General features: G+C 34.5%; 2 protein-coding genes and 1 long non-coding RNA gene across 10 annotated transcripts; 2 read left to right on the plus strand and 1 right to left on the minus strand.

Moving 5' to 3' along the window:
* Positions 1-1,103: 1,103 nt before the first annotated feature.
* Positions 1,104-3,507, minus strand: LOC106417745. Of its 6 annotated transcripts, none has more exons than XR_007328609.1 (5): positions 3,160-3,491; positions 2,967-3,083; positions 2,375-2,449; positions 2,196-2,243; positions 1,104-2,078 (listed from the first exon to the last, which is right to left on the minus strand). It is a non-coding gene; the product is annotated as an uncharacterized LOC106417745 (long non-coding RNA). The 6 variants fall into 6 exon arrangements; XR_007328605.1 differs by having other exon boundaries at positions 1,104-2,112; positions 2,196-2,248; positions 3,160-3,488; XR_007328607.1 differs by having other exon boundaries at positions 1,104-2,066; positions 3,160-3,474.
* Positions 3,508-4,529: 1,022 nt separating this feature from the next.
* Positions 4,530-6,917, plus strand: LOC106418578 (ATP synthase subunit delta', mitochondrial-like). Its single transcript, XM_013859306.2, has 2 exons — positions 4,530-4,900; positions 6,318-6,917. The coding sequence occupies exons 1-2, from the start codon at positions 4,634-4,636 to the stop codon at positions 6,660-6,662; spliced, it is 612 nt and encodes a 203-aa protein (XP_013714760.2). The 5' UTR covers positions 4,530-4,633; the 3' UTR covers positions 6,663-6,917.
* Positions 6,918-24,357: 17,440 nt separating this feature from the next.
* LOC111212979 (E3 ubiquitin-protein ligase BOI-like) lies at positions 24,358-25,934 on the plus strand. Of its 3 annotated transcripts, none has more exons than XM_022714626.2 (4): positions 24,358-24,689; positions 24,785-24,879; positions 24,953-25,221; positions 25,316-25,934. In XM_022714626.2, exons 1-4 carry the CDS (start codon positions 24,673-24,675, stop codon positions 25,826-25,828), a joined length of 894 nt encoding a protein of 297 aa, XP_022570347.1. In that variant the 5' UTR covers positions 24,358-24,672; the 3' UTR covers positions 25,829-25,934. The 3 variants fall into 3 exon arrangements, with proteins under 3 accessions (XP_022570347.1, XP_022570346.1, XP_022570348.1); XM_022714625.2 differs by having other exon boundaries at positions 24,388-24,689; positions 25,307-25,934; XM_022714627.2 differs by having other exon boundaries at positions 24,397-24,689; positions 24,785-24,852; positions 25,307-25,934.
* Positions 25,935-26,673: the final 739 nt, after the last annotated feature.

Below are 26,673 nucleotides of genomic sequence, written 5' to 3' on the forward strand. Positions count from 1 at the left end.
ATTGAACGGTTTTAGGATATTTTAAATTCTCTATGTTACAATTAAAAAAAGTAAAGAAAAACGCATTGGTTAAAATTTAATCGTATGTTTAAAGAGAATCCTGGACAGTGGTCCGTCTTGGAACTTCTACGTGTTCAGCGCCAAAGTAAATTATTAAGTTCTTTGTGAACTTTTATATACTATCATCTCTGTATACTTTATAACATAAAACTTCTACAATTACCTCTTTAAATATTTAGCATGCACATTTGGCTATTTTACTATGAAGATTCCATTTCTGACCTAAGTTTTTGTTTAAAAAATAATAATAATACAGTTATATCATCACAACTACATCATTCACAATTTACATTCGCATCCAGAATGCTCTTGCTGACGTGGCGCCCTCAGTTTATAATTAATATTTGATTATATTATAAAATTACTTACAAAATATGAAAATTATTTAATTTCTACAAATTGTTTTTAATTTAACTTAATAGTACAAATATTATGATATTTAGTTAACATATATTATACTTCCTTTTGTATCGAAAATCCACATTATAGAAAAAAAATGGTTTTAAAAATTTTTTTTTTTACATTTTCAATTCATTACTTAATGGTTAATTGTAAATTTCAAAAAATATAAATGTTTTTTATTAAAATTTTATTGGTTAAAAATTACGAAGAATAGTTAGTTTAGAAATTAATCTATTGATAATCAAAATTTCGTATGTTTTCTTAATAGTGGTAAAAGTTTTGAACCATATATATTTTTGAAATGGAAAGAGTATTAGATTAAATGGTTAACTAACGTGGGTTATTAAATCTTTAAATATATTGGGATTTATGTTTGTTATCAATTTTTTTTTTTTTTGCTCGTGACTCGTCACCAACATGTTTTTCGTTTTTGATGTTCAATAATATGTGAAAGTAGGTGTTTTTTTCTTCACATATTTCAACCGCGCAAATGTGGATCCGTTTCATTTTTGTTATATTTTTTTCTCTATTGTATAGTTGCTTGTATAAGGGTTATGTTCACCTTACCAAATTATATTATTTCTAGATCTGGTGTATTTGATAAACAGCGACAAAACCATAAGTTCTCATAACAGCCTCTGTACCCAGTAAAACCTTTAAAACACATCCAAAGCCAGGTAAATAACCGAAACAGGAAGCATTAACTTATTTTACAGTAAAGCTTAGAAGAGTCGGATCAAGACATAAATTAAAGAGTTAACAAAAGTCCAAAACCATCAAAATCCAAAACGTCTACGAAATCAGCGGAAGAACAAATAACAGGCTAAAGTCATTGAGTATCACTGTAAATTTCGGAGGCAAAAACCTACACAGTGCAGGTTTGACGCCTTTTTGTTTTTCAATTTTCATCTGATCCCATCTTTTTTACTCTCTTTGATCCTTTCTTCTTATCTTCCTCTTCCTCACTATATTTGCTTTCATAATTCTCTTCATTCTCATTTTCTTATTCCTCCTCCATGCCTTCTTCTGTAACCTCACCCTCCAAATCACTGGTTCTTTTCAAAACCTCAACTTTAAGTAATGTCTTTTGATCACAACTGATCCAAGCATCTCTTACGCCAAACTCATAAGCAAGTCAAATTATTAGTATCTTCTGCAAGTTTTTAGCGTTTCCCCATTTCCAATCTTGATCGGCTTTTAACCTTCTCTAACTTCATTGTTCTTTGCCTCGACGCTTGCTCCTAAACTTTTCAATGTCTAACAAACATCAGTTGAAGAAGAGTATAGCTTCAGCTCCATCCATGAAACTAACCTTTTGAAAGAGCCATACATTGTTTGAATCCGCAAGAAGAGCCCATAAGCCTTTCTCTTTGTGGTAAGGAGAGGGAGGAATAGCGCCTAAGAGTCAATTGAAAAGTTTTAGAGTGATCCAAGCTTGAACTATCACCTTCTGTTTTGCACGTGACTCCTACTTTCAAAGAAGGTATCATTTCTATACACCTTCTCGATGTCTACAACATTGCTCTCCGACAAACCAGCAACCCCCGGAGGAGTTGAAGACGTTCTTCCAAGTGAAGCTCTTGAAATTCTCGGAATGATCTAACCTGCAACGCAATCTTTTGAGCGATGAATTTACTGAGATAAGGGAGCCTACAATAAAAAAAAAACAACAATAATAAACCTGAAAATTGTAAACGTTCTGGAAAGTTAACTTTAAAAAAAAATCTTGATACCTTAACAATGCACTCATTTAATCTTAAAGCTTTATCCCCTTGCCAACACTGCTCTGTTTGCAAGTACCATCGATTAATATCGTGTTAATAATCACATATGATCGTATTGTAAGTGGCAACATCAGGCAAAACAATCACTATCAAGAATAAACATAGGCTTATTGGTCTCCTCGGATTACCAGAACAATTAGAAGTTATCACATCAGGATGACAGGAACAACACCAGAAACTTTAGGAAACCAAATCTTGTTGACCTGACCAGACCAGAAAACAATTAATCTGTGAGAAAACATTTCCTACAATATTATATGAAAATTCTTGCCATCATTAAACCCTGTTAGCCCATTAATCAATCTGATATAGAATCTATAAACAATCCATCACCGACATTTCCTACAGGTTAGTTCTCAATCTATAAGCAATTAAATTGAAAATAAGGCTAACTTTCTCTATAATTGACGCTTTACATTTCCAGTGGTTTTTTTGCAGTGGATAATAAGTTGGGAAGAAGGTAATTTCGAGGCCAAAGTGGTTTATTCTGCCTTGCATGTTTGAAGTTGTTCACCCTCTTTTAATTCAATTCCTTCCCAAGACTCTGTTAATTTCTCAAAACCTTGTAAGTGATAACATCAGATTTTCATAAAATGGTCAGAGAAGAAGGCTTAAAACAAAACCTCAAAAAACAATTTGTTCAAAGAATTAACGTTAGTTTCCTTTTGAAGAACTTCTATCAGATTTCATAAAGTAGTCAGAGTAGTATGAAAGCAAAACCTTGAAACTCGATCTACCCAGACTTTAGGTACTGCCGCTTCCAGTCAACTGATTCTTAAACGGTATTAGGGATTGAAACCGGGACCCTCAAAATCATTGTACGGAGCCTTCTTAGATCTGCAGCAAGAAAATTGTCATTGTATATCAAATCAATAAAAAAATTGCAGATGAGAGATGAGGATGAAAGAGTTACTCATGTTTTGATGAAGCCACGAAGACCTGGTTTAAAGCTTGAGTTGATTGCATCTCAAAATATCATGAACGCATGGAAGCTTGATCGCCCTTATGTTCACATATTTATACCTAACACACACCGTCTCGCAGAAATCATCGTGAGCGACTGAATCAATGAGATTTAACACGAAAGCCTTAAATCTGACCGTTTCAGATAATCTGAAGAAACTCAGGTGTCAACGCCGTCGAATGAAGGGGAGAGAATGTGTTTTGTCTTCCTGAGACACGTGTCACTTTTTAGAGCATGACTTTCTGACCTGTCTGCTGAGGTGGCGCGTTCTGGAGTGAATAAACTCTATTTTATATAAATAGATAGATAGAGAGATAGATAGATATATCTCCTAGACTATATTTGCGAAGTGATTTATATGTCGTCACTACAATCATTCTCGCTGAAAAAATGATGACATGACACTTAAAATAGATGACATAGTTTTAAAAAATAGTGACATGACATCATATTAATTGTGAGATGTAAAATTTCCTTATAAAAATTTAAATTTTTTGCAGAGATTTTAAATATGCTAATAAAAATAACTCATATATCATCATTAATGTCAATTTTCCATATAAATATTTATTTATGGTAAACTATTAAATATATTAATAATTCATATATCACAATTAAAATAATAATATATATGTATATATGTATCTCACATTAATAAAAATAAACTAAATAAAGTAACACTAATCCAAAAAAAAATTGATAGTTAAATATTTAAACATTATTTAAATTTATCCGTTCATCTTCATCATTTAAATTAACAAAAAGATTTTTCAGTTTAACTAAAACAAACAAAGTCTCAAATTTATTAGAATTATATATATATATATATATATATATATTTAAAATAAATAATCATTAAACACAATAATATAATTAAAACTATTTTTATAAAATCTAATTTTATCTTTATTAAAAATTAAATCAAATCAAATTGAAATAATTATACCAAATAAAAAAAAAAAATAAGATTACAAAAATACGTTTATGATTTTTTTATAACTATTGAAGTTAAAATATAAATTAATAATGTTGAAATATAAATCAAAATTTTCTTTTGAAATGAAAAATGTTATGTTAAAAACTTCTAGTATATATATATATTAGCAGTATAAGTGGCCTAAAATGATATTTGACCATCTACACTATGATCTGAAAATCTACACGACCAAAAGTTTATTGACTTGCCATCCACACAATAAAAAGGTCAATGTCAACCACAGGATTGACTAAGTAAATGGGTAATAAGTGGGCCTAACTGTCTAGGCCTTCCTAGTTTATGTGGGCCAAAGCTAAAAACACGCGCGCAACCAAAGCGCGTGAACCTCAGACTTACAGCATTTTTATTTTTAAAGAATCTCAAGGATCGACTCTCTCTCTCGTCTCGTCTCATCTGCAAATATTCCCGAGACTCCAAATCGCCGCCATGTTGAGACAAGCTTCCCGCCTCATCTCCCGATCCGTCACCGCAGCATCCTCCAAATCGGTGACTGCTCGTGCCTTTTCAACGGAGCTTCCGTCGACGATCGATTCGACTTTCGTGGAGTCATGGAAGAAAGTAGCGCCGAACATGGACCCGCCGCGGACTCCTTCTTCCTTCATGAAGCCACGTCCTTCGACTGCTTCTTCTATTCCGACGAAGCTCACCGTCAATTTCGTCCTCCCTTACGCATCTGAGCTTTCCGGGAAAGAGGTCAGTTTCCCATTTTCATTTCTAGGGTTTGATCCATCATTTTGGTCTATAGTACGAATCTGGAATGCTGGATGTTTGTGTGGCTTTTGGTTTGGGATTCATCTGCCCATTTGTGGAAAAGTCTTAATCACAGCATTTCGGATTTGATTAATGGGTAATGTATCAAAATGTGCCTTTGATTTTTGGTTAGATCTGACGGAGATATATTTTAGGGTTTTTGCTGACCTTTGCAAGGTAGGATTGAAAATTTTCTAGAGAAAAAAAGCTGCACTTGATCATAGTTGTGATTAAGAAAGAAAAATGTTGCTTGTTTAGATTTATTTATTTTTCTTTTCGGGACTGAAGAGCACACTACCTAGAAACTCTTTGTTGATCGATCGATCGATCATTAAAGTCAGATATTTGCATTGCAACTCTTATAAGAGATTTTTTTGTTTCTATTCCTAGTAATGATCCCAACTTTAAGTGTTTTCTGGTTATTATAGTTACAATGAGATTGAAAAAGTAATCATGTTTCGTATATATCTGTAATTTTCACGAGTTCCATCTCCCTGGAAAATAGTAATCTATTCGTATAGTATTTTACAGATGAATGTTAGTGTGCTGTTCGCTATGGTATCTCTCCCTAGGCCTTGGCGTTCGGGTCTCAGGTCGGGTTCGGGCGGTCCAGGTCCTTCGGGTCCTAAACATTTAGACCTAATAGGTATTTAGAAATTTTCGGTTCGGTTCTTTTCGGGTCCGGATCGGTTCGGGTTATAATTAAAATATCCATAAAATACCCGTAATATTTCGGGTCCATATCGAATCTGGGTCGGGTTCGGGTATTTAGGATCTAAAAAGGACATGACATATCCAACTCCATCAAATTTAGTCGATATGTGTCATATATATCTAAAATTTTACAAAATAACTTAAATAAAACTATTAATAATTAAAATATAACATTTTTGAACTCTAAATTTTACATTTTAAAGCTTCATATTACTTAAAGAATGTTACAAAATAATAACAAATGTTGTTAACAAAAGTATTTCAACTAAATCATAAAATAATATATATAAAATAGAACACAAAAAAATTATAGTTTTGGATATACATGTTTTTTAGTCGGGTACAAATTGGTTTTTATCGGGTCGGTTATTTTCGGGTTCGGGTCTATTCGGGTCGGTTCTTTTCGGTTCCGGTTCTTCCGGGTAAAAGAAATTTAGACCCAAAAGGTACTTGTAAATTTTTGATTCGATTCCGGTTCGGGTTTTCGGGTCCAGGTTAAAATGCCCAGGCCTATTTCTCCCTGTAGGGATCTTATCTTCCCAGACTTACTTCCTCATGCATTGAAAGCTTATATCATCTTCTTTGCAAATTGAATATCACCATCTCCATATGTTCATATACTAACCCCTACTTTGTCTACCTCAAGGTCGACATGGTCATCATTCCCGCGACAACAGGACAAATGGGTGTTTTGCCTGGACACGTTCCAACAATCGCTGAGCTGAAACCCGGTATCATGTCCGTTCACGAAGGCACTGACATAAAGAAATACTTCGTGAGCAGTGGTTTCGCGTTTCTCCACGCAAACTCGGTCGCTGACATCATAGCGGTTGAGGCCGTACCGCTTGAGAATATTGACGCAAGCCAAGTCCAAAAGGGTTTAGTTGAGTTCACACAGAAACTTGCTTCTGCATCAACGGATCTTGAGAAAGCTGAAGCACAGATTGGTGTCGAAGTTCACAGTGCTATGAACGCAGCTCTCTCAGGCTAAAAGAAGGTTCTCTTTCTCTCTCATTAAAACAAAATCATTTGGGTTTACAGATGATTAATGAAAGTCCCTTTTTCTTACTACAACAAAGGATGATTTTTCCTTGTTTTTACTGTGTTGGAGTTTGTTTGAATAATAAATTACTTTGTGGAAGGCACAAACCAACAACAAGTTTCTTGTGTTCATATTCTCTGTTACTTGTTTGTGTTGAGCAACTAAAAGTTTCCGAATTTATTTATGGTCTCCGAGTTTATGTAAGGACCAGTTTTAAGTTTTTTTTTTTTTTAACTCCTCGCTTTTCTGCATTTTTTAACGAAAATATATTAGAGCTAATGTTGAGAAAATTACGTGGGAGTGTATTTTAGAAACGGGAGGCCCAAAAAAACTAAAAAATACGAAGCCTAATGCATGTGCTCCAAAAAAAAAGACGAAGCCTAATGCATAAGCTGTGAGACACGTGAAAGAATATCGATCGTCACGTTCAGTGATAGAGAGCGTTACAAAAATATTAGACGGTTGCAGATGTGACAAAAACATATTATGATTTTGAACGACCATTTTCAGACATCGAACAACAACTCGTACCATGATTAACAAATCAAGTTTTGAGAGTACTGGTTTTGTGGAAGATGAGCAAGTTAAATTTAAAAGCCCATTTACATACACAAACTTACAATATAGATGAGATGTGAGTGAGAGGAAAACGAAAGAAGTCTCATTGCTCTTTTGCCCGATCTTCTATTTATTATCATATCTCTCAATTTCTTCTCCCAAACCTAGACTTCACATCTCCCTTCGTCCTTCTCCCGATCACCTCTCCGGTGCCGTTCGGCGCTGTGAGAGGGCCCTTGCCGACCCGTCATATCCAAATCCATCTCCGGCATGAAGATTTGTTGGTGTTGTGATTCTGCTTTTGGTCGTCGTCTTCGCAGATGACATGTTCGAATCGTCGAAGCTGAGAAGGATTCGCGACGCGGTGCCTCTAGCGACTGTGCTGCTGCTTCTTCCTCCTCTTCACCGAAGCTTTCGTTACTCCCGACTCCTGACTCTTCTCGCTGGACTGCAAAATAAAAATGTCGCTTCTTGGCCTCTGCCTCCAAAGGCTAACCGGGTACGCATCGCCTGAGCTAGAGGTCTCGAGACCTCGGAATGGATGCGATATGGTCATCTCTGTCACTCCGTTGAGTCAAGATTAGGCGATTAGCTATTGAGTGATGCATTAATTTAGCTCCTCTCCCCTCCTTTGTTGTTGGTGTTGGCGTTGCTTGTTAGTTTGGATTGGAATTGCAGGTTTATTCGAGCTGGGGTGTGGAGGTTCTTCGTTTTCTTGGAGCACCAGGTAACACTTTTCGGTTGGAGGAGGTAGTAAGACTCGGGAGGTAGTGATTCTGCCCCTTACTATGTACCGACGTAGAGGGCGAGTGCGGTCGAGTTGGTTGAGCGCTATTAAGCACCTGTGGTGTGTGTTGTCCTGTCTATTGCTAAATTCCGGGTTTAGTTCCTTCCCAGCCCGGACCTAGAGGACAGTCTTTGAGCGGGTCTGTTTCTGCTCCACTGAGGAAAGCAATTTGTGCAGGCGGCCGTTGAATCCACTTCCCACTGGCGTTGTGTCCCTCGTGTTCTAGGTCCTCGGGTCTCTCCTTTGATGTCTGTCTCGGCTCAACCTTCCATCTGGCTACTACAAGTTTGTATCGATACTTGATGTCATGTTCGCTCCAAAGCAGAAGGGCTTCAAGTTAGATTGTTTTCTGCTTTCTTGTTTTTACCTTTTTGCCATGGAAGTAGATTTTAGAGGTCTTCTAGTTTGTTAACACATCGTGTAAGCCTCAACAATTCATTTCTGAAATGATATTTACCTTTTAGCAAAAGAAAAAAAAAACGAAAGAAAGAAAGATGCACACATTCGGATGATACCTACTTCAAATGAGAGCTTTGGGACCTTTGCTATTGTTGTCATAATTTAGAGTGATTCCACAATGAACAAACCTACTTCAAATGTGTTTTCCAGAACGTCTTCCCTTCTCTTTGCCAATATTCACCTATTTGCCCATCCATTCTTTACCAATTTATGTCATCGTCGACCAACCCAATCTAGACTCAAGCAAAATATGAATCAGACCAGACGCGGTCCATGTGGGACCAATTCCGTAAAGACTGAACAGGACCATATTATACCTTGCAAAACCTGATTTTTTTCTTGTATTGGTGGTTGACTGGGGACTTATCCGCAGAACCACTTAGCCTTAACTCTAGAAAACGAAGGCAACCCAGAGCCCGACTTTAATATTGACCATCCTAGGTTGGATTAGCCTGAGCAAACATTCTTACTCCTAATATAATACCAAGAAATTAAAGTTTAAACCTTACCTCTAAGCTGGAAAGTACAGCGACTGGCACTTCAACCAAGTCCTTCGAGTTCCTCTGTGGTAGAATCTATTAGAGACCTCAGTCCATATAATTATTCAACCCCATGAGCTTATGTATCTAGGTTTCAAGTTGAGATAGAGTTGATATAAATATGTGTAAGGTCATTGTATTTTAGTAACCTTGGCTGTCTATAGTCGCAGCCACACCAAACTATCTTATGAAATCAAGCAAACTCTTTTAGTTTCTTCTTTCTTTAGTTTCTTGCATTTCAATAAAGTTTCTTAAAGCTCACTAGAGCTAGAATCATTCTTGTTTATGATCTGCTCATAGAATCACTCTCTTGATACCATACCGGTGTCCAGACAATATATGTTGATACATTAACCCAAAAAAATGTTACAAACAATTTTGTTTTTCTACCAAATGTGAAGTTGTGGAGGGATGCTAGAGCTAGAGTCAGCTTACCTTATCTTTGATGACAGGAACACATCAAGGAAAATTATGGGAAATAATAATAAAATGCATATTTGCAATGAAGAACTAACAATTATGTGATTTTCTTGCGACTATTTGTTAGCAATAAACTGCGCGGAGAATCAATTACTGTTGACATGAAAGTAAACAGTAACTCCGATTGTTTTGGTTGTACTAGTAAAATAAACCTACTAATAATATTGTAGTCACCATTGTAAAAATTAAGGAAATCACTTCTCTCCTTCTTCAGTTTCCAGCAAGTAAACTATTATGGATACGTAATCTAATTGGTGATAAGTGGATTGACACTATCCTTTAATTAAGGATTTATGATATTTGGGATCTAGGCTCTGATACCATGTTAGATTCGAGTTTATTATGAGCTTCCAACTTAAAACTAATTAGTGATAACTTGATTGATTGGTCATATTTATATATTATTTAATGTCCATTAGAATTTCATATGTGGAATACATACCCCTATATAAACTTTCTCTAGATCTCATAGTCTAACAATTACATTTTTAGCAAGATCTCAAAAACAAAAAGAAACTTCATTATCAGCCCGGTCCTATGTAGGATGTTTGTGCGGCTTTCGACCCAACTTAGATCGTTGGGTGTGCGACGATTTTTTTCTAAATGGAAGATGGAAGCTTTCTTAATGCTAAATTTTGTAACAAAAAAACAAGCCACAAACGAACTGACACATTAGGTCCCGTAGGAGAATTACAAAAGGAAGCTACAAAATATATCCTCTTTGAAGTATCAAGCAATTGTATATCGGTGGTCGATAGTTTCTTCCAAATGATTACAAGAGACTCTTCTCCAACATCATGATAGGAATGCCTCCGCTTTGTCCGTCCGTCCTATCTGCCCCCATATCTTCCCCCATATGTCTCGATTTGATAGCCTCCCAAACCTGCTTTGCTTTATCCAGTTCTCTGACTTGCAATATCATAGTTTCGGGTATGGATTGGAACAGCAGAGCAGTCGCCATATTATTTTTATCATTATCATCGGAGTCATGTTCAATAACCTCCCATACTTTATGCACCTTGAGTAGGATTTTTATCCTTATGGCCCACACCGTATAGTTCGTTGCATTAAGCATAGGGCAGCTTATCGAAAATGATCCCCCCTCTTTAGGTTTCATTGAAACCGTTGTAATGTCTCCCATTGCTTACAAAATCGCAAACTCCTGTAAGCTCGGATACCAATTATAGAACTCGACGATTGTGTAAATATAAAGAATTACTCTCTTTATTAATCTTGAGAAAATCACTCAAAACTCAAGAATTCAAGAACTCAAACACAATCTCTCAAACTCATAAGTTCATGCCACAACTCAGCATCTTCTTATATAGAGATCTCAATTTCCTAATCCCAATAGTTTAACTTATTTAGATGACTCCTAAACAAGCATATTTCCTATTACGATTACAAGAGACTCTTCTCCAACATAGGAATTCATGAATTTTGTTATTATAAAAATTAAATTCATTGAGACCCTCCTATTAGGCTATTAAACCAACTCGGCTATAGCTTTATAGAGGTTGGGTTACTTTGATATTTCTTGTTTTATTCACCCATAACTTTCGTTAAAGCTTGTTGGATTTAAATTATTTAGGCCATACCCTAAAATATGGTTGGTCCTAATTGGTCCCCCTTATAAAGGATTACAAGAATTTAAAGACAAGTAGAGGATGGATTGATGGTTGAGAATTTCTAACGATAACAACAACAGATCGTATTCTTTATTTAATGGTTTTCCTTCTGTGCCTTATCAATCCCCATCTTCATCAAACTTCTTTTATTTCTCCACCAATGTCTATTTTCTGTTTTCTTGAAGATTTGGTAATAGATCTTTCAAATCTTACTTGATACTTTTTATTTGGTACGTTAGAAAATATATACATACATTAATACATACACACACACACATATATTCTAGTGGTTTCATTGGGTCTATGCTAGTGAGGTAGATTATCAATTTTCTTTGGGCATATTATTTAAGTTATTTTATTTATGATTTGTTTTTATCCAAAACATGGTAATATATAAATTATCAGATGTTATAGTTACATTATCTTTTCATAATAAATAATGAAATGCAATATACATGTTCACTACAAGAAAACGTGTCCATAACAACGAACATTTACGACGAAAATATTTCGTCGTAAATTTACATGATGTTTACAACGCAATTAAGAGGAATCCAACTTTCGTCGTAAACGCCATGTAAATTTACGATGAATAGATTTCGTCGTAAACTCCATGTAAGTTTACGACGAATGTACGTAAAAAGAGAAATACGTTGTAATCATTACATCGACATTACAACGAAACATGTTACCGTTATATTTAGGTGAAAACGTGTATTCAATATGCTTTAACTTACCTAATTTCGTCGTAAAGTCGTTGTAAATAATATGTTAAAACCATGTAAAATATTCCTTGTAAAATCGTTGTTATATTTCAACTACCCAACTCGAAAATTTCTCTATATATATGTCATTTCCCACAACTCTCTTCCTCACAACACACAAACGGGAGAAAAAAAAATCCGAAAAAAAAATCAGAAAAAAAAATCTAAGAAAAAAATGGCCGGTGGCGGTAGTATTTACGAGTTACGGAGTTGGATGTATTTGCACAAAGATTCCGACGGGAGGGTGACGAACGCATTTCTGAGCGGGCTAGAGACATTCATGCACCAGGCGGGCTGTACACCGATCACACAGGAAAGCGGTAAGATGTTCTGCCCCTGTCGGAAATGCAAGAATTCAAAATTTGCACGTAGTGAAACTGTATGGAAGCATTTAGTAAACAGAGGATTTACACCACAATACTACATTTGGTATCAATATGGAGAGGGTTATGGGGGAAATGAAGCTAGTAGTAGTAATAATAATTTTGAGGATGGTCATCATAGTGAAGAACCGAATCATTTGCATAATGAATATAATTATCATCAAGATCATGAGCAGATGGTAGATTAGGGTTCAAGATATGATTAGTGATGCATTTTTAGAAACAACTACAACAATAGCTGATGGAACTGGAAATGTAGAAGAACCTAATTTGGATGCAAAAAGGTTTTATGAAATGCTAGATGCTGCAAATCAACCAATCTACACTGGTTGTAGAGAAGGTCTCTCTAAATTGTCTCTAGCAGCTAGGATGATGAATATTAAAATGGATCATAATTTACCTGAGAATTGCATGGATGCATGGGCGGAGTTGTTTAAAGAGTATTTGCCAGAAGACAACGTGTCTGCTGAATCTTATTATGAGATTCAGAAATTGGTTTATAGTCTTGGGTTGCCTTCGGAGATGATTGATGTTTGCATCGACAACTGCATGATCTACTGGAAAAAAGATGACAAGTTAGAAGAGTGTCGATTCTGCAAAAAATCACGATTCAAACCGCAAGGCCGTGGGAGGAATAGGGTACCGTACCAAAGGATGTGGTACCTACCAATTACAGACAGATTGAAAAGATTATATCAATATGAGAGGACTGCTGCGTTGATGAGGTGGCATGCGGAACATGTCCAGAGAGATGCTGAGGTTGCAAAGAATATTGATTTTTGACCATATTAATCCCTGGGTCGAAGCATCCAAAACGGTCTCTTGATGTTTTTCTTCAACCATTGATAGAAGAGCTAAAGCAATTGTGGTCAGAAGGGGTGAAGACGTACGATTGTTCCTTGAAAAACAATTTTACGATGCGAGCAGTTCTGCTGTGGACGATAAGTGATTTCTCTGCTTATGGGATGTTGTCTGGCTGGACAACACATGGAAGATTATCTTATCCATATTGTCTTGGATCGACAGATGCTTTTCAACTGAAGAATGGTAGGAAGAGTTGTTGGTTTGACTGTCATCGTCGCTTTCTTCCACTTGCCCATCCGTACAGAAGAAATAAGACATTGTTTCGGCACAAAAAAATTGTCAGAGACGGTCCTCCTCCATATCTCACCGGCCAGCAGATCGAAGCAGACATTGATTATTACGGAGCTCAGGAAACAGTTAAAGTTGGAGGAAATTGGCATGTTCCTGGAAATATGCCTGATGGGTATGGTGTGTCTCACAATTGGCATAAGAAGAGTATATTTTGGGAGCTACCCTATTGGAAGGATCTTCTCTTACGCCACAATCTGGATGTCATGCATATTGAGAAGAACTTTTTTGAGAACATCATGAATACATTACTTAACGTCCCTGGGAAGACAAAAGATAACAAAAAGTCAAGGATGGACTTACCTGATATTTGCTCAAGAAGTGAGTTACATATCAAGAGCAATGGAAACGTTTCTGTTCCCATCTTCCGGTTGTCATCAGAAGCCAAAACAACCTTGTTTGACTGGGTTGCATCAGAAGTTAAGTTTCCTGATGGTTATGTTTCAAATCTGTCAAGATGTGTTGAACGAGGTCAAAAGTTCTCCGGAATGAAGAGTCATGATTGTCATGTGTTTATGCAACGACTACTTCCATTTGCTTTTGCCGAGCTCCTTCCAGCAAATGTCCATGAAGCACTTGCAGGTAATTATAAAACGTTAATATATATACATATGTTATGAAATGTTATTAATTTGATTACTTTTGCAATATACAGCCATCGACGCTTTTTTCAGAGATCTCAGCACACGTACGTTCAAGGAAGAAGTCATCGAACAACTTCATCATAACATTCCGATCATATTGTGCAACCTGGAGAAGATATTTCCTCCTTCATTTTTTGACGTCATGGAGCATCTAGTTGTCCACCTACCGTATGAAGCATTGCTTCGTGGACCTGTTCACAACGGATGGATGTATCCGTATGAGCGACAGATGAAACATTTGAAGGGGAAAGCAAGAAATCTTGCAAAGGTGGAAGGTTCAATAGTTGCGGGAAGTTTGACAGCCGAAACATCTAACTTCACATCATACTACTTTGCTCCAACTGTTCGTACGAGGAAAAGAGTTCCTAGAAGATATGATGATGGTGGAGTACCGACATCATATCCAATTGATGGTGTTCCTGACATTTTCTGCGAAATTGCACGGTTTGGTGGTAAAACGAAAGAAGTATGGTGGTCATGTGAAGAGGATAAACATAGTGCCCACACTTATATTCTGCTCAACTGCGAGGATGCAGTGACCCGTTACTTTGAAAGGTAAATATTTTTGTGAATGTTAATTATATGAATTGCAGTTAATTATGTATGACTTGATTATTTGTTTAATTTGCAGCATGTTTGTATCTCAAGTTGAAGAAGCAATACCAGGAATATCTGCAACTGATGTGGACACACGTAAAGATAAGCACTTTGTCAAGTGGTTAAAATCACAGGTACGTAATATATCTCATACATTGATTAATTAAGTAAGTGTTTTGATACTTCAATATTAATTAAGAATAACTGCTTTTTGCAGGTTGATTATGACGATCCTTATTATCCCGTATGGTTTCACGAATTGGTTCAAGGTCCAGTTGCAAAGGTCACCACATCACCTATGTATTTCACACGAGGATTTACCTTTCACACATACGAGTATGGGAGACATCGGGCAACGAGTAACTACGGAATATGTGTGAAAGGTGAAACGGACTTTTACGGGATCTTGCAGGAGATTATTGAAGTGGAATTTCCGGGGTTATTGAAGCTAAAATGCGTCCTCTTCAAATGTGAATGGTTCGATCCTGTTGTGAACCGAGGGATTCGGTATAACAAATTTGGTGTTGTGGATGTCAATTTTGGGAGAAGATACAACAAATTTGAGCCTTTCATTTTAGCTTCACAAGCCGAGCAAGTTAGCTTCCTTCCTTATCCTCGGCTTCGAACTTCCGGGATAAACTGGTTAGCTGCTATCAAAATTACACCTCGTGGACGCATTGTCGCTGGAGAAGAACCGCCCTTGCAAGAAGAAGACGCTATCAATGAAGTTGAGGTACCAGAACAACCAACTGATGAAATCCTTTTGATCGACCCGCAAAACTTTCAATATGAAGATATTCCCGAAGATGCGACAGATGAAGCACGTGAAGACGAGTTCGAGAGAAGCGACGATGATGATTGTAATGATAGTGATGAGAACGAAAACGATTTAGAGTGATGTAATATTGATGAGAACGAAAACGATTTAGAGTGATGTAATATATGTCTCTGATGTTGTATTTCTCTATTGTAACGTATGTTTAAAGAAATATTGTTTTTTTACCATCCTAATGTATGTGTAACAAATGTTGTTTTATATAATATGTATTTGTGTTAATTTTAAAAAAATTATTTGGAGTTTTAGGGTTTTAGAGTTTAAGTTGGAGAAAGAGCACAAAGTAGTAGAGGAGAGATATGATGTTAGATGATATGTGACTTTGGGGTTTAGGGATTTCATTCTCGGTGTTTAGGGTTAAGCGTTGTAAAATCGTCGTAAATGGTTATCTATTCCACGTAATTTCGTCGTAAATGGAAAAACGCGGGCCTGGTAACTTCGTCGTAAACGTGGGCCTGGTAAATTCTTCGTAAACCGATGTTTCGACGTAATTTCGTCGTAAATCGAAAAAAGCGGGCCTGGTAACTTCGTCGTAAATGAAAAAACGCGGGCCTGGTAACTTCGTCGTAATATTACGTCGCGTTTACGACGAAACTTTTTCTATATATTGGGACGCCGAGACGAGGCTGCCTCGTCCATTCCTCCCAAACTCCTCTCCTCACCCTCTAAGCTACATTCTCTTTCCTCCTTTTTTTTTTTTTTAAGTTAGTTTAGGTTATTAATTAGTTAGGTAATTAGTTTAGGTGATTATTTAGATAATTAGTTTAGGTGATTAGTTAGATGACGGAATACTATAGTTTAGGTGATTAGTTAGGTAACGGAATAATTTTTTAATTATGTCGTCATAATTGATTAAATTTATTTAAATTTTTTTAGATGGCTCCTAGAAGGAAACCAGCAGCACCTACTTATGCCCAGTTGTTTGGCGATGGTTCCGGTACATCTTCTTCCGGTCCATCGTCTTCCGATGCAGTTCCAGACTCTCAGACTTCTCAGAGAGTTTTTTCGAGTCCTCCTCTTCCACCGCAGATGCCTCCACCTCCTCCTCCAGCGGCTGCACCTGAGCCTGTCCCAGAAGGTGCAGTTCATCCGGATTTGCGTGTGCCTTCATATGCTCCCTTCGCGAGATATACGGTGGAGGATTTGCTTGCCCAGCCTGGACGGGAGGGTTTGGATGTTCTAGACCCCGATAGACCCCGAGGAACTTATTGGTAAGTTATTAATTTTTATTACTTTAAAATTTAATTAATTTTTATTTTCTAACGGTTAAATTGTTTTTTTTCAGGTTTGGGGCTAACAACCGTGTTAGCCGGAGCGTTTCGGCGACGATTAAGGGTTACTACGACGGGGCATACCCGAACTGGAGCAAGACACCAAATCACGTTAAGATCACGTGGTTTAAATGTTTTGCGGTAAGATTTTTAAATTTAATTAAATTTTCATTTTAAATATATATATATATATATATATTTTTTAATATTTATTATTAATTGTAATTTTTTCAAAATTTTATGTTTCAGAAAAAGTGGCATTGGTCTTTGGGAATCACCGAGAGGGTGAAGGCGGAATTCGTTGCAAAGGCAAAAATACGCCTCTGCAACACAGTCTCTGATTGGAAGGACAAGTGGGAGATCTACGGGTATGAGGGAAAGCCCACTGAGCTCACGACGGATGTGTGGGATGGCCTCATCGCCTATTGGGAGCACCCCTCTTCGATCAAAAAGGCCAATTCGTGCTCGGCTTCTCGAAGGACGAAGGATAAAGATGGTCATTTGCCCATGCTTCACAGAACCGGACAAAAACCTCATGCAGGAGTCCGTCTAGAAGCTGTAAGTTTTGTTTTAAATATATATTTTAAAATATTCAATTAATATAATTTATAATATTTAATTTAATTTTTTTTTGTAGTTCGAGAAGACGGGAGTCTTACCTTCTCTGTCTGACCTATTCAAGATGACTCACGCCACATCCGACGGAGTTTTTGTGGATCCTGCATCTGAGAAACTCTTCCGAACAGTGGCTGGTCGGATTGAAGAACGGGAGACGCAACTAACCCAGGAGTCTCCCGATGGATTACCAGTCACATTGTCCACCGAAGAGGTCGACAGAATCTTCGAAGAGGTAACTTAAAATTTTTGTTTACATTATTTTAAATATTTTAACATAATTAACTATATTAATATATGTTTTGATTTTATAGGTGGCTCCTAAAAAGAAGGGACGGATAGTCGGTATAGGCTCTGTTAACGAAGTTGCAAGGACAACTTCGTCATACACTTCGAGACGGGATGAAGAGACTGCTCAGATGAAGGCTCGAATGGATAGCCAGCAGGTTCGTTTAGACTCTCTTGAGGATTTGCTAGACGTGATGGTCGTGGGAAACCCGGTTATGCAGAGAATGTTGAGTGAGAGACGAGCCGCTCTTGGAATGCCACCACGAGATCCCCAAGAGTCCGATCCAACCCGTCAACAGCCGAGCAACCCCACCAACTACTTCGAGAATATGTAGTTTTTTTTATTTTTCTGTTTGTATTATGAATTTAAATATTATTGTATGACTTTTTAAAATATGTTTTCCAATTTCATATTTCGTTTTAAAATTTAAATTATTTAAGTTCTGAATATTAAATATAAATTAAAATCTATTATATACTAATTAATAATAATATAATAAGAAACGATGTAAACTCCCCGTAAACATTACATGGAGTTTACATCGAATGTTTACGAGTGATTAACATAGAAATATTTACGAGGGTTTTACATCAAAATGTTTACGGGTGATTTACAACGAAAGTATTTACGTGTGCTTTACATCGAAATAATTATGTGGGCTTTACGACGAATATTTACATGGCTTTTACGACGAATTCTTTCCATGCGCTTTACGATGAATATATTTCGTCGTAAACGTAACGAGTCGTTTACGACGAAACCTCCGTTACGACGGACGTTTAACAACGAAACGTCTTTCGACGTTAATTCGTCGTAACACCCGGTTTACGACGAATTTACAACGAATACTGCCCTACTAAAAAATATGTTTTCTTGTAGTGGTTGGTTTTCGATCTGAGTACCAAACATCAAATTAATTATTCATATCGTAACTGCATATCCACACTGGTATATTACCATATATTTAAGACTTAGAATATCAAAATGGATGTAAATGGGTTTTAGATTATTAGATCGAATCTTATATATATCTTAGATTGTAGCTCTGTTATACTTTAGGTTTTGGTACCATATACTTTGCTAAGAAAATTATGAGCTAGTGGTGTTGGGTTTGATTTTGGATTAGTACCCAAAAAAATATGAAAGTTGATTCATATATGCAAAAAGGTCCAAAAAAATCGGGTATTGTCTTCCACCAAGTGAAGGATGTGTCTTGTCTTTCTCACTGGAATCATTAGCCTTCGAAATTCAAAAAGTGGGTCCAAAAAATAACATTATAAAACGAATTGGCCTCATTACTCCAACATTTAAGTTCATATTCGTGAATCCATATAATAGAGAAACTGGACACATACATGTATAGAGATAATCAAGATTTTCGGATCGGCTTCTTGATGATGATGAATAAAAACCTATATACATGCAATTGACTTGATCGTGACGTTGAATATATGAATATATCCCTATAAGAATCGCATACAAGAATCCCATGTAAGAATCTATAGCAATTCACATGTATAAAAATAAGACACAATTCTAGAGAGAGTGCTGATTAGTTAGTTTTTTGTTAGTTTGGTTTTTCTTGAAAGCTACAATTTGGCTAACTTCTGAATCCCTTTGATAGAGAAAACACACAGATATATAAAGAGATAGAAGAGAACAAATTAGGTAAAGTGTGACAAATCGCTAAAAAGAATTTCATAACAAAGGAAACTAAACTCTAGTTTGGTTATAAACAAGTTGTGTATATGATTTTGGCTAGCTAAGTAAACAAATTAAAGATGGTTTTGTTGATCTTATTTTCGTTTACATGTTCAAAAAGAGTCTTACGCTACATGTTACCATTATGCATTAAATTGGAGCGTTAATTTATCTTTACGTATTATAATATATTTCGTATTTTGTCAGGTCCTTACGTGAGGACATGAGCCATGGCGCATTGCCACATTTCTCAATAATATATAGACTATAAAATACAAATTTGACTCTTATTTTGTACTACTTTTCATATTTTCAACAAACAAAGATGGGCTCATGAAACTTAACCAGAAAATGGAAAGTAATAAATTGATAGGCTCAACATCCTAAGTTATGTTCAGTGTATGGTGCTTTTACTATACAATAAAATAAAATAAATCATAATCAGATTAATTAATCGAATAGAAAATTTTACTTAGTAAATCATGTATTGTCTCAAGAGATGCCATTCGTTTACATCAGTGTTTTTGCCTACCTGTCTAGCTCTTGCCACCACATTTCAGCTTCTATAACTTTTGTCCGTATACTTAAAATGTATGCGTGTGTGTATAGTCCATAATCATCTTATTTGTGAATTTAAGTAATAAGAGTCTAATATTCTTACATTTACCATTACTTCTCACAATTAGAGAGATATATTACCATATGATATACACGTATGCATGTGTTTATGTATAACCTTCGTTTTGAAGAAGGCGGAAATGACTTTTTTTTGGTTGAGAGTGTTTCTCAAAAAAAGAAGACTTTTTTGGTTGAGAATGTGATATTGCAAGTGTGAAGCAGCATTATTGTTACTCACGAGGAAAAGTGAAGGTGGACAAAAGGGATAATTTCTAAAATCCCATTTTAAGAAAATAATGATGTCTAATTGTGTATTTTGCATCTAATCAAATCTACACATTTGAATATATATTCACTCTTCTCGTTTTTACTTTATATATCTTAATTTGTTATTTCCCTAAATTTCCACTTTATTCCCACTCGTTTTTCATCATGGCCAACAAACAATCCAACTATAGGCTAAAGTTACACCTAGCAGATATGTACGTACACGATAAACATTATATAGAGAGTATTCTAAGTAACACCAAGCATCTCATTTATAAGTTATATAACTACTTGTTTCTAACCTTCACCAAATTACTCTCGCACTAGATATACACTGACGTTTTTGAAGACGCCTTGTCACATGCACCAACCAATAAAAATATACTATTTTCAGTTTGGAATCAGATATTTGAGTTTCGCTTAAGCATCCAGCTAATCTCAGATGTGATCAAGTTTTCGTAAGAAATAACTCGCAAACCTATCACATTTAAAGCACTAGCACCAAAATGTAAGGAACATGCATTGTCTTTTATATTTTGTGATGCATATATATTTATAATTTTGATATATGTATATTTAAAAGAATATGTATGGAATATAAGATTGTAGGGTGAGGCGTACGAGAGATTGAAAAGTGAGGATAACATGATTTAGGAAGAGAAGAAATGAATGTTTTTTTTTTTTTTTTTTTTGAACATTGAAGAAATGAATGTTCAAGAAGTTTTTCCCAAGAATTCACAAATTGGTGTGGTGGGCACCTGTCAAGGGAAGAAACAAAAGTGTGTTATGACTCCATTACTATCTTTCATTATTGTTCTTCTTCTTATAATTTGTTTATTTTACTGGCAATCACTATTAATACTCAGTTTTGGTCAAATCAAGACAATATATACTCCTTCTGTTCCTTAATACTCCTATTACATATTCTAGAAAAAAAATTTGTTAAAAAAGATCCATTTTTTACATTTTCAAGACATGTTTTATTAACTAATTGTAAATTTCAAAAAACTTAATTGCACTTATTGAATTGTTATTGGCTTAAAATTATGAAACAAAGATAAACACAAAAAAATATGCAAATTTAATGTGTTTTATTAAAATGTGTGAAAAATCTAGAATATGTAACGTTAAAAAACAGAGGGAGTATACAACACTCGAATGGCCATCTCTCAGCTAGGTTATAGTAGAATTTGATTTTTTGCATTACTCAATATTCTTATCATCAGTTATAAATTGTATGTCGGATGTATTTATTCAGAGAATTAGTCTCAACTTGAACCAAAATCCCTCCTATCACTCTATCAGTCAGTCATATATATGTTTCTTCCTCGCCTAATGTTTAAACTGTTTGGAAAGTTATTAGGTTAAGCGAAGAGCATCAACCCACCTAATATCTATGATAACATGCTCGTAACTTACAGTTTACTTTGATAAAATTTGTTGATTATCTTCGTTTTTTTTTTTGGTTTTTGTTCCATCATACTAAACACAATAATATATGTATATCTATTATATATTAAAAGAGGAACATCATAATAAATGAGTTCAGACTATAATAAACACGTGACAGTTTTTACACTGATTTGAAAATGAGCACACTGATGTATCACTTGCAGAGAATTTATCAGCCAAACTTTACATAAATGTGTTCACACTATGTATTTTACGTTTATTTTTAAATATAAAACTCACATATAAGGTTCCAATAAAACTCACACTATCCAGATTTTTCGATTCGAATCAAAACGGATAATGAATCGAAAGTCCAATTATACATATATTATTTTATTATTTATAGATAGGCTGAACAAAATTTTCGTAAATTTTTGATTCGATTCGTTATCAGTTTGATTCTAATCGAAAAATCTGGATATCCGTAACCTTACGAAGCAAATCAAATAATAAAATGCATTATCTGTAAAAAAACAAAGCAAATCACAAATAATAATATTTTTAGGAACGGATATCCAATTCGATCTGTTATATGTATATATATACATATATTTAAAGAATTATATATATAAATTATATATATTATAGTTTTATATAATTTTACAATATTTTATGAATTAAATTTATTATATTAGGTATTAGAATTTTAAAAGTTAAATAATAATTTATTTTTGCAATTAAATATTATTATTTTTATTATTTTTATATTTTTATTTATTTTGAAAATTTTATTTTATTTATGGATCAAATCAACACTAATACCTCCAAATACCCGAATATTCGATCCGTGTCCATCCTTATGTACGAATACAACTTGCTTTTCTTTATATGAAAGAAAATTCACTAATGTCTAGATTTATATTATTTTAAATTAATTTTATTTTTAAAAAATTATCTTTCATGTTCTATTTTGAATAAAAATCTCATTTAATATAAATTAACAGTATCTTTATATATTTACCGACCACTTTTATATACTTTAGATACACATATATGTAGATATTGATGTGATCACTTATATAACTAAATATTCACCACAGCTGAAGTATTTAATTCTCTTGGAAGTTGAAATATTCTTTTTAATATTTTTTTCACTATCGACCAAATTGTAGTGAAATGATTTGTCTTAATAATATTATTTTCATTTTCTTTAACTATTATATATTTAGAAACTATAATATGAAATCATTTCTTCGACATCAAAACTATATAAAATTCATATAACCTGAAACAAAACAAATAATAATAATTTTTGGTTATCACCAAAAAACCAAAAAAATCAACAATTTGAACTGAACAAACCAAAATAAATATCAATTTAGAATTATAACTATATTTTAGGAGATTAAAAACCAAAAAAAAATAACCTAAAATTAAACCGATATTCAGATTAAACAGATTTAATGTTTCTTCATTTAAAAAGTAACCAAACTAATAATCACATAAGCAGAGTTAGTATATATATATGTGTTCGCACGCAAATGTGTACAATGTCTCTGTCATGGACAAAGTCAGTTACCTGCAATGCCATAATTGTTAAATTCAATCACGTGTAAACTTAATTTGAATCTAATACATATTTCTTGGTCAAAAAAATATAATACGTATTTCAAAATCATGAATAATATGAATTGTATTTAGTAAAATAACAAAAAATGAAGCGCTAACAAAATAAGTATACAGTTAAAATAAAATAAAATAATAAGTATAAAATGCAAAATCGACAAAATAATACATTTCTATTATATATAAATAAATAAATATATATATACATATCTTTGATTTAATTATCCAACTAATTTACACCTTTACATTATTAATAAAATTTAAATTTGTGCTTGTATATATACTTTATTAAAAATAAAAATAATAATTATATATAAATGATTAAGGATAACTATAATTTTATTTTAAAAAAATTGTCAAAAAATAAAAAAATTATGTCAAAATTAAATTTGAACTTTGCTACTGCTCTAAAATATACCGAATATTATGTTGTCATTAGTTGGATTGACAAATCCCAATTCTTATGTTTTGATAGAGTTAAATTCTGATGAAAAATAATGGAGAAATGGACATTTTAACCACTTAACTAAATACACTTCTTCATCACCAAATATTAGCCAAAACATTTTATATTAAATATAAATATACATACATATTGAAGATTTATAAAATACCTTGTAAAAATTCTGTTGTTTCTTTAAAAAAATACTGTCTTTTCCTATAGGTATAGGGGAAAATAATATTTACACCTTTTATTTTGGTTTTCACTGAAAAACTATAAAGCAAGCAGGAAATTTGAATTATATAGTATAGTTAATATAAACTTAATTATAAGTAATGTTTCAGAAAATTTAATCATACGCTAAAGGAATTTATAGCCTAAACGAATTTAATTGTAATTTTTTTCTTTTCCAAGTTATCATACACGTACAAAGATCGAAATGTGATACTTGCAACTAGTTGCCCTTCTTATTTAGTTATTTTCGTTAGCAACATTTTTATATTAAAAAAAAAACTAATATTGACGAATCTATAGAAGTACAGTATAATACACCTGGAAAACGAAATATCCGTTTTCCATTAGAAAGTAAATAAATGTAGATGCGATTCAAGTATTCAACATTGATTTTATAATAAATGAGAATCATGCTAACTATATGTGCATTAGACAGAGACTTTAAAGCCTTCCCTTAGAAAACCTCTATTTCATTCCATTCCAGTCCTTAATTAACCTCTTCACCTCTCACAATATTTTTTGTAATATTTCTTCGACAAAACATAAAACTAGATTCCCGAAGCAAAGTTTCAATCTTCACCAATGATACAACCGTAGATATATATAACACATATTAAAGATTCTCATTAAAAAGCTTATTTCTTTGTTTTTCTTTTATCTTCTTCTGTTCATTCTACTATGTTCTTCCTCAACAGGTACTCTATCCCTCCCCCCCCCCCGTCACTCTCTCTCTCTCTATGTATATATATATGTGTATGTAATTCATATGTTCAATATTTCGATGTCTCAGAAACGGCCAAGAAGGGATTGATTTTTCACCGGAGCTGCAAAAGTCTCACTTGCCTTCAATCACCGCCGGTTTGCCTTCTAATTCCAAATCGAACGGTTATCATAAATAAATAAATAATCGGTTATCTGAAGAAATGAATCGGTTTAACGTTTGGTCGGAAAAAAACAGGGGTTGATAAAAGAAAGCGAGCCAGAGAAGATTATTCGGTGATTGATTTAGAAACCACGGCGGCTCCTATGAACCCGCCGCCATGTACACCGCCGCAGTTTATCAGCAGTCGACAAACTCTTAATGTAGTATCCACCGGTCTCCGTTTGTCTCAGGGACAATCACAGAGTATAGAACAGCGGTCATCATCTTCGCCGATGATAGACGGTAACTTCGCCGGAGAAATCAATGGGCAAGCGGATGAGTTAGATAGATTTCTTCAAACCCAGGTAACAATATTTTTACTGAAATATAAACTACCGTGTAAGGAAGTTTTTTCTAAAGACCGAGTTGAGTTTTTAAAAATTTGTAAAGGGAGAGCAGTTGAGGTGCATGTTAGCGGACACCAGCGAGAGACACTATCGTGAGCTTCTGAGAACGAGGGAAGAATCTGTCAGGCGGAGATTAAGAGAGAAAGAAGCGGAAATCGAGAGAGCCACGCGTCGTCACGCGGAGCTCGAAGCACGTGCTGCACAGATCGAAAAGGAAGCACGTGCTTGGCAGGTGAGAGCAGCGGCGAAAGAAGCCGAAGCGATGTCGTTACAAGCTCGACTGCAGCAAGTTGTTGCTCACGGCGGTGGAGCTACGGCGGCGGAACCAAAATTAAAAAGCGTAGACGGTGTGGATGAAGCTGGAGACGCTGAGTCTGTTTACGTTGATCCTGATCGATTCGAATCGAATGGATCGAGTTGCAGGATTTGTCGGCGGAGAGCGGCGACGGTGTTGGCTCTGCCGTGTCGCCATTTGATCCTGTGTAAAGGGTGCGACGGCTCTGTGCGAGTTTGTCCGCTTTGTCTTAGCTTGAAGAATTCAAGCGTGGAGGTTTTCTTCTTCTGATGGGTTTTTAACTTTTTATTTAATGGGCCTACCAAACTTGACGATGGCCTTTTATTAATTAAAAACAAAATCTATATATATGATTAAATACATCATTTTGTGATAATATAGCCTAGTTAGTTTTTGGCCAAATCTCCAAATTAGCATCTTTCTAAGTTTATATCACAAAAATAGCACTCAAAAACTAAAATGACCAAAATAGCACCTTTCTAAGTTTATCCTTTGAAAATTTTAATTTTTTTTATTTTTCAAAATTTGAAATCTTATCCCTAAAACCTCATTTCTCAACTCTAAACCCTAAACCCTAAACTCTAAACCCTAAACCCTAAACCATAAACCCTAAACCCTAAACTCTAAACCCTAAACCCTAAACTCTAAACCCTAAACCCTAAAATCTAAACCCTAAACCCTAAACCCTAAACTCTAAACCCTAAACCCTAAACCCTAAATCCTAAACCCTATCCTTTAACTCTAAACCCTAAGTTTGTGACTTTTGATAAAACATTAAGTGCTATTTTTGTGACTTTTGACCTTAAATGCTAGTTTGGAAACATAAACTTGATTTAGCGTTATTTTTGTCCTTTTCTCTTAGTTTTTCTTTGTACCTAAAGGTCAATAAAGGTGAGAGGTTAACATGTGTATACTACATAGCCACATGCACTGCTCTTGTTTTCTTCTTTATAATTCATTTTTGGGGATTTTTTTTGTTTTGTTTTTGACATTGCCATATCTCCTTTGCGCCATTTCCAATGAGATTCTATTTTTTCTTCTATAATTTACAATAAAATAAAATAATTCTATTATAGTGTAATTTTTACTCTAATGATATTACTCTATGATAAAGT

The sequence above is a fragment of the Brassica napus genome, chromosome C9, assembly GCF_020379485.1.
Source record: "Brassica napus cultivar Da-Ae chromosome C9, Da-Ae, whole genome shotgun sequence".
NCBI classification, from domain to species: domain Eukaryota; kingdom Viridiplantae; phylum Streptophyta; class Magnoliopsida; order Brassicales; family Brassicaceae; genus Brassica; species Brassica napus.

What these genes read in the sequence shown, in the direction of transcription:
- LOC111212979 (XM_022714625.2), top strand. An exon ending in TTCTAATTCCAAATCGAACG is followed by an intron (nt 24,880 to 24,952) that starts GTTATCATAAAT and finishes GGAAAAAAACAG; the next exon opens with GGGTTGATAAAAGAAAGCGA. An exon ending in ATAGATTTCTTCAAACCCAG is followed by an intron (nt 25,222 to 25,306) that starts GTAACAATATTT and finishes AAATTTGTAAAG; the next exon opens with GGAGAGCAGTTGAGGTGCAT.
- LOC106418578 (XM_013859306.2), top strand. Translation starts at nt 4,634, where the DNA reads ATGTTGAGACAAGCTTCCCGCCTCATCTCCCGATCCGTCACCGCAGCA. An exon ending in CTGAGCTTTCCGGGAAAGAG is followed by an intron (nt 4,901 to 6,317) that starts GTCAGTTTCCCA and finishes GTCTACCTCAAG; the next exon opens with GTCGACATGGTCATCATTCC.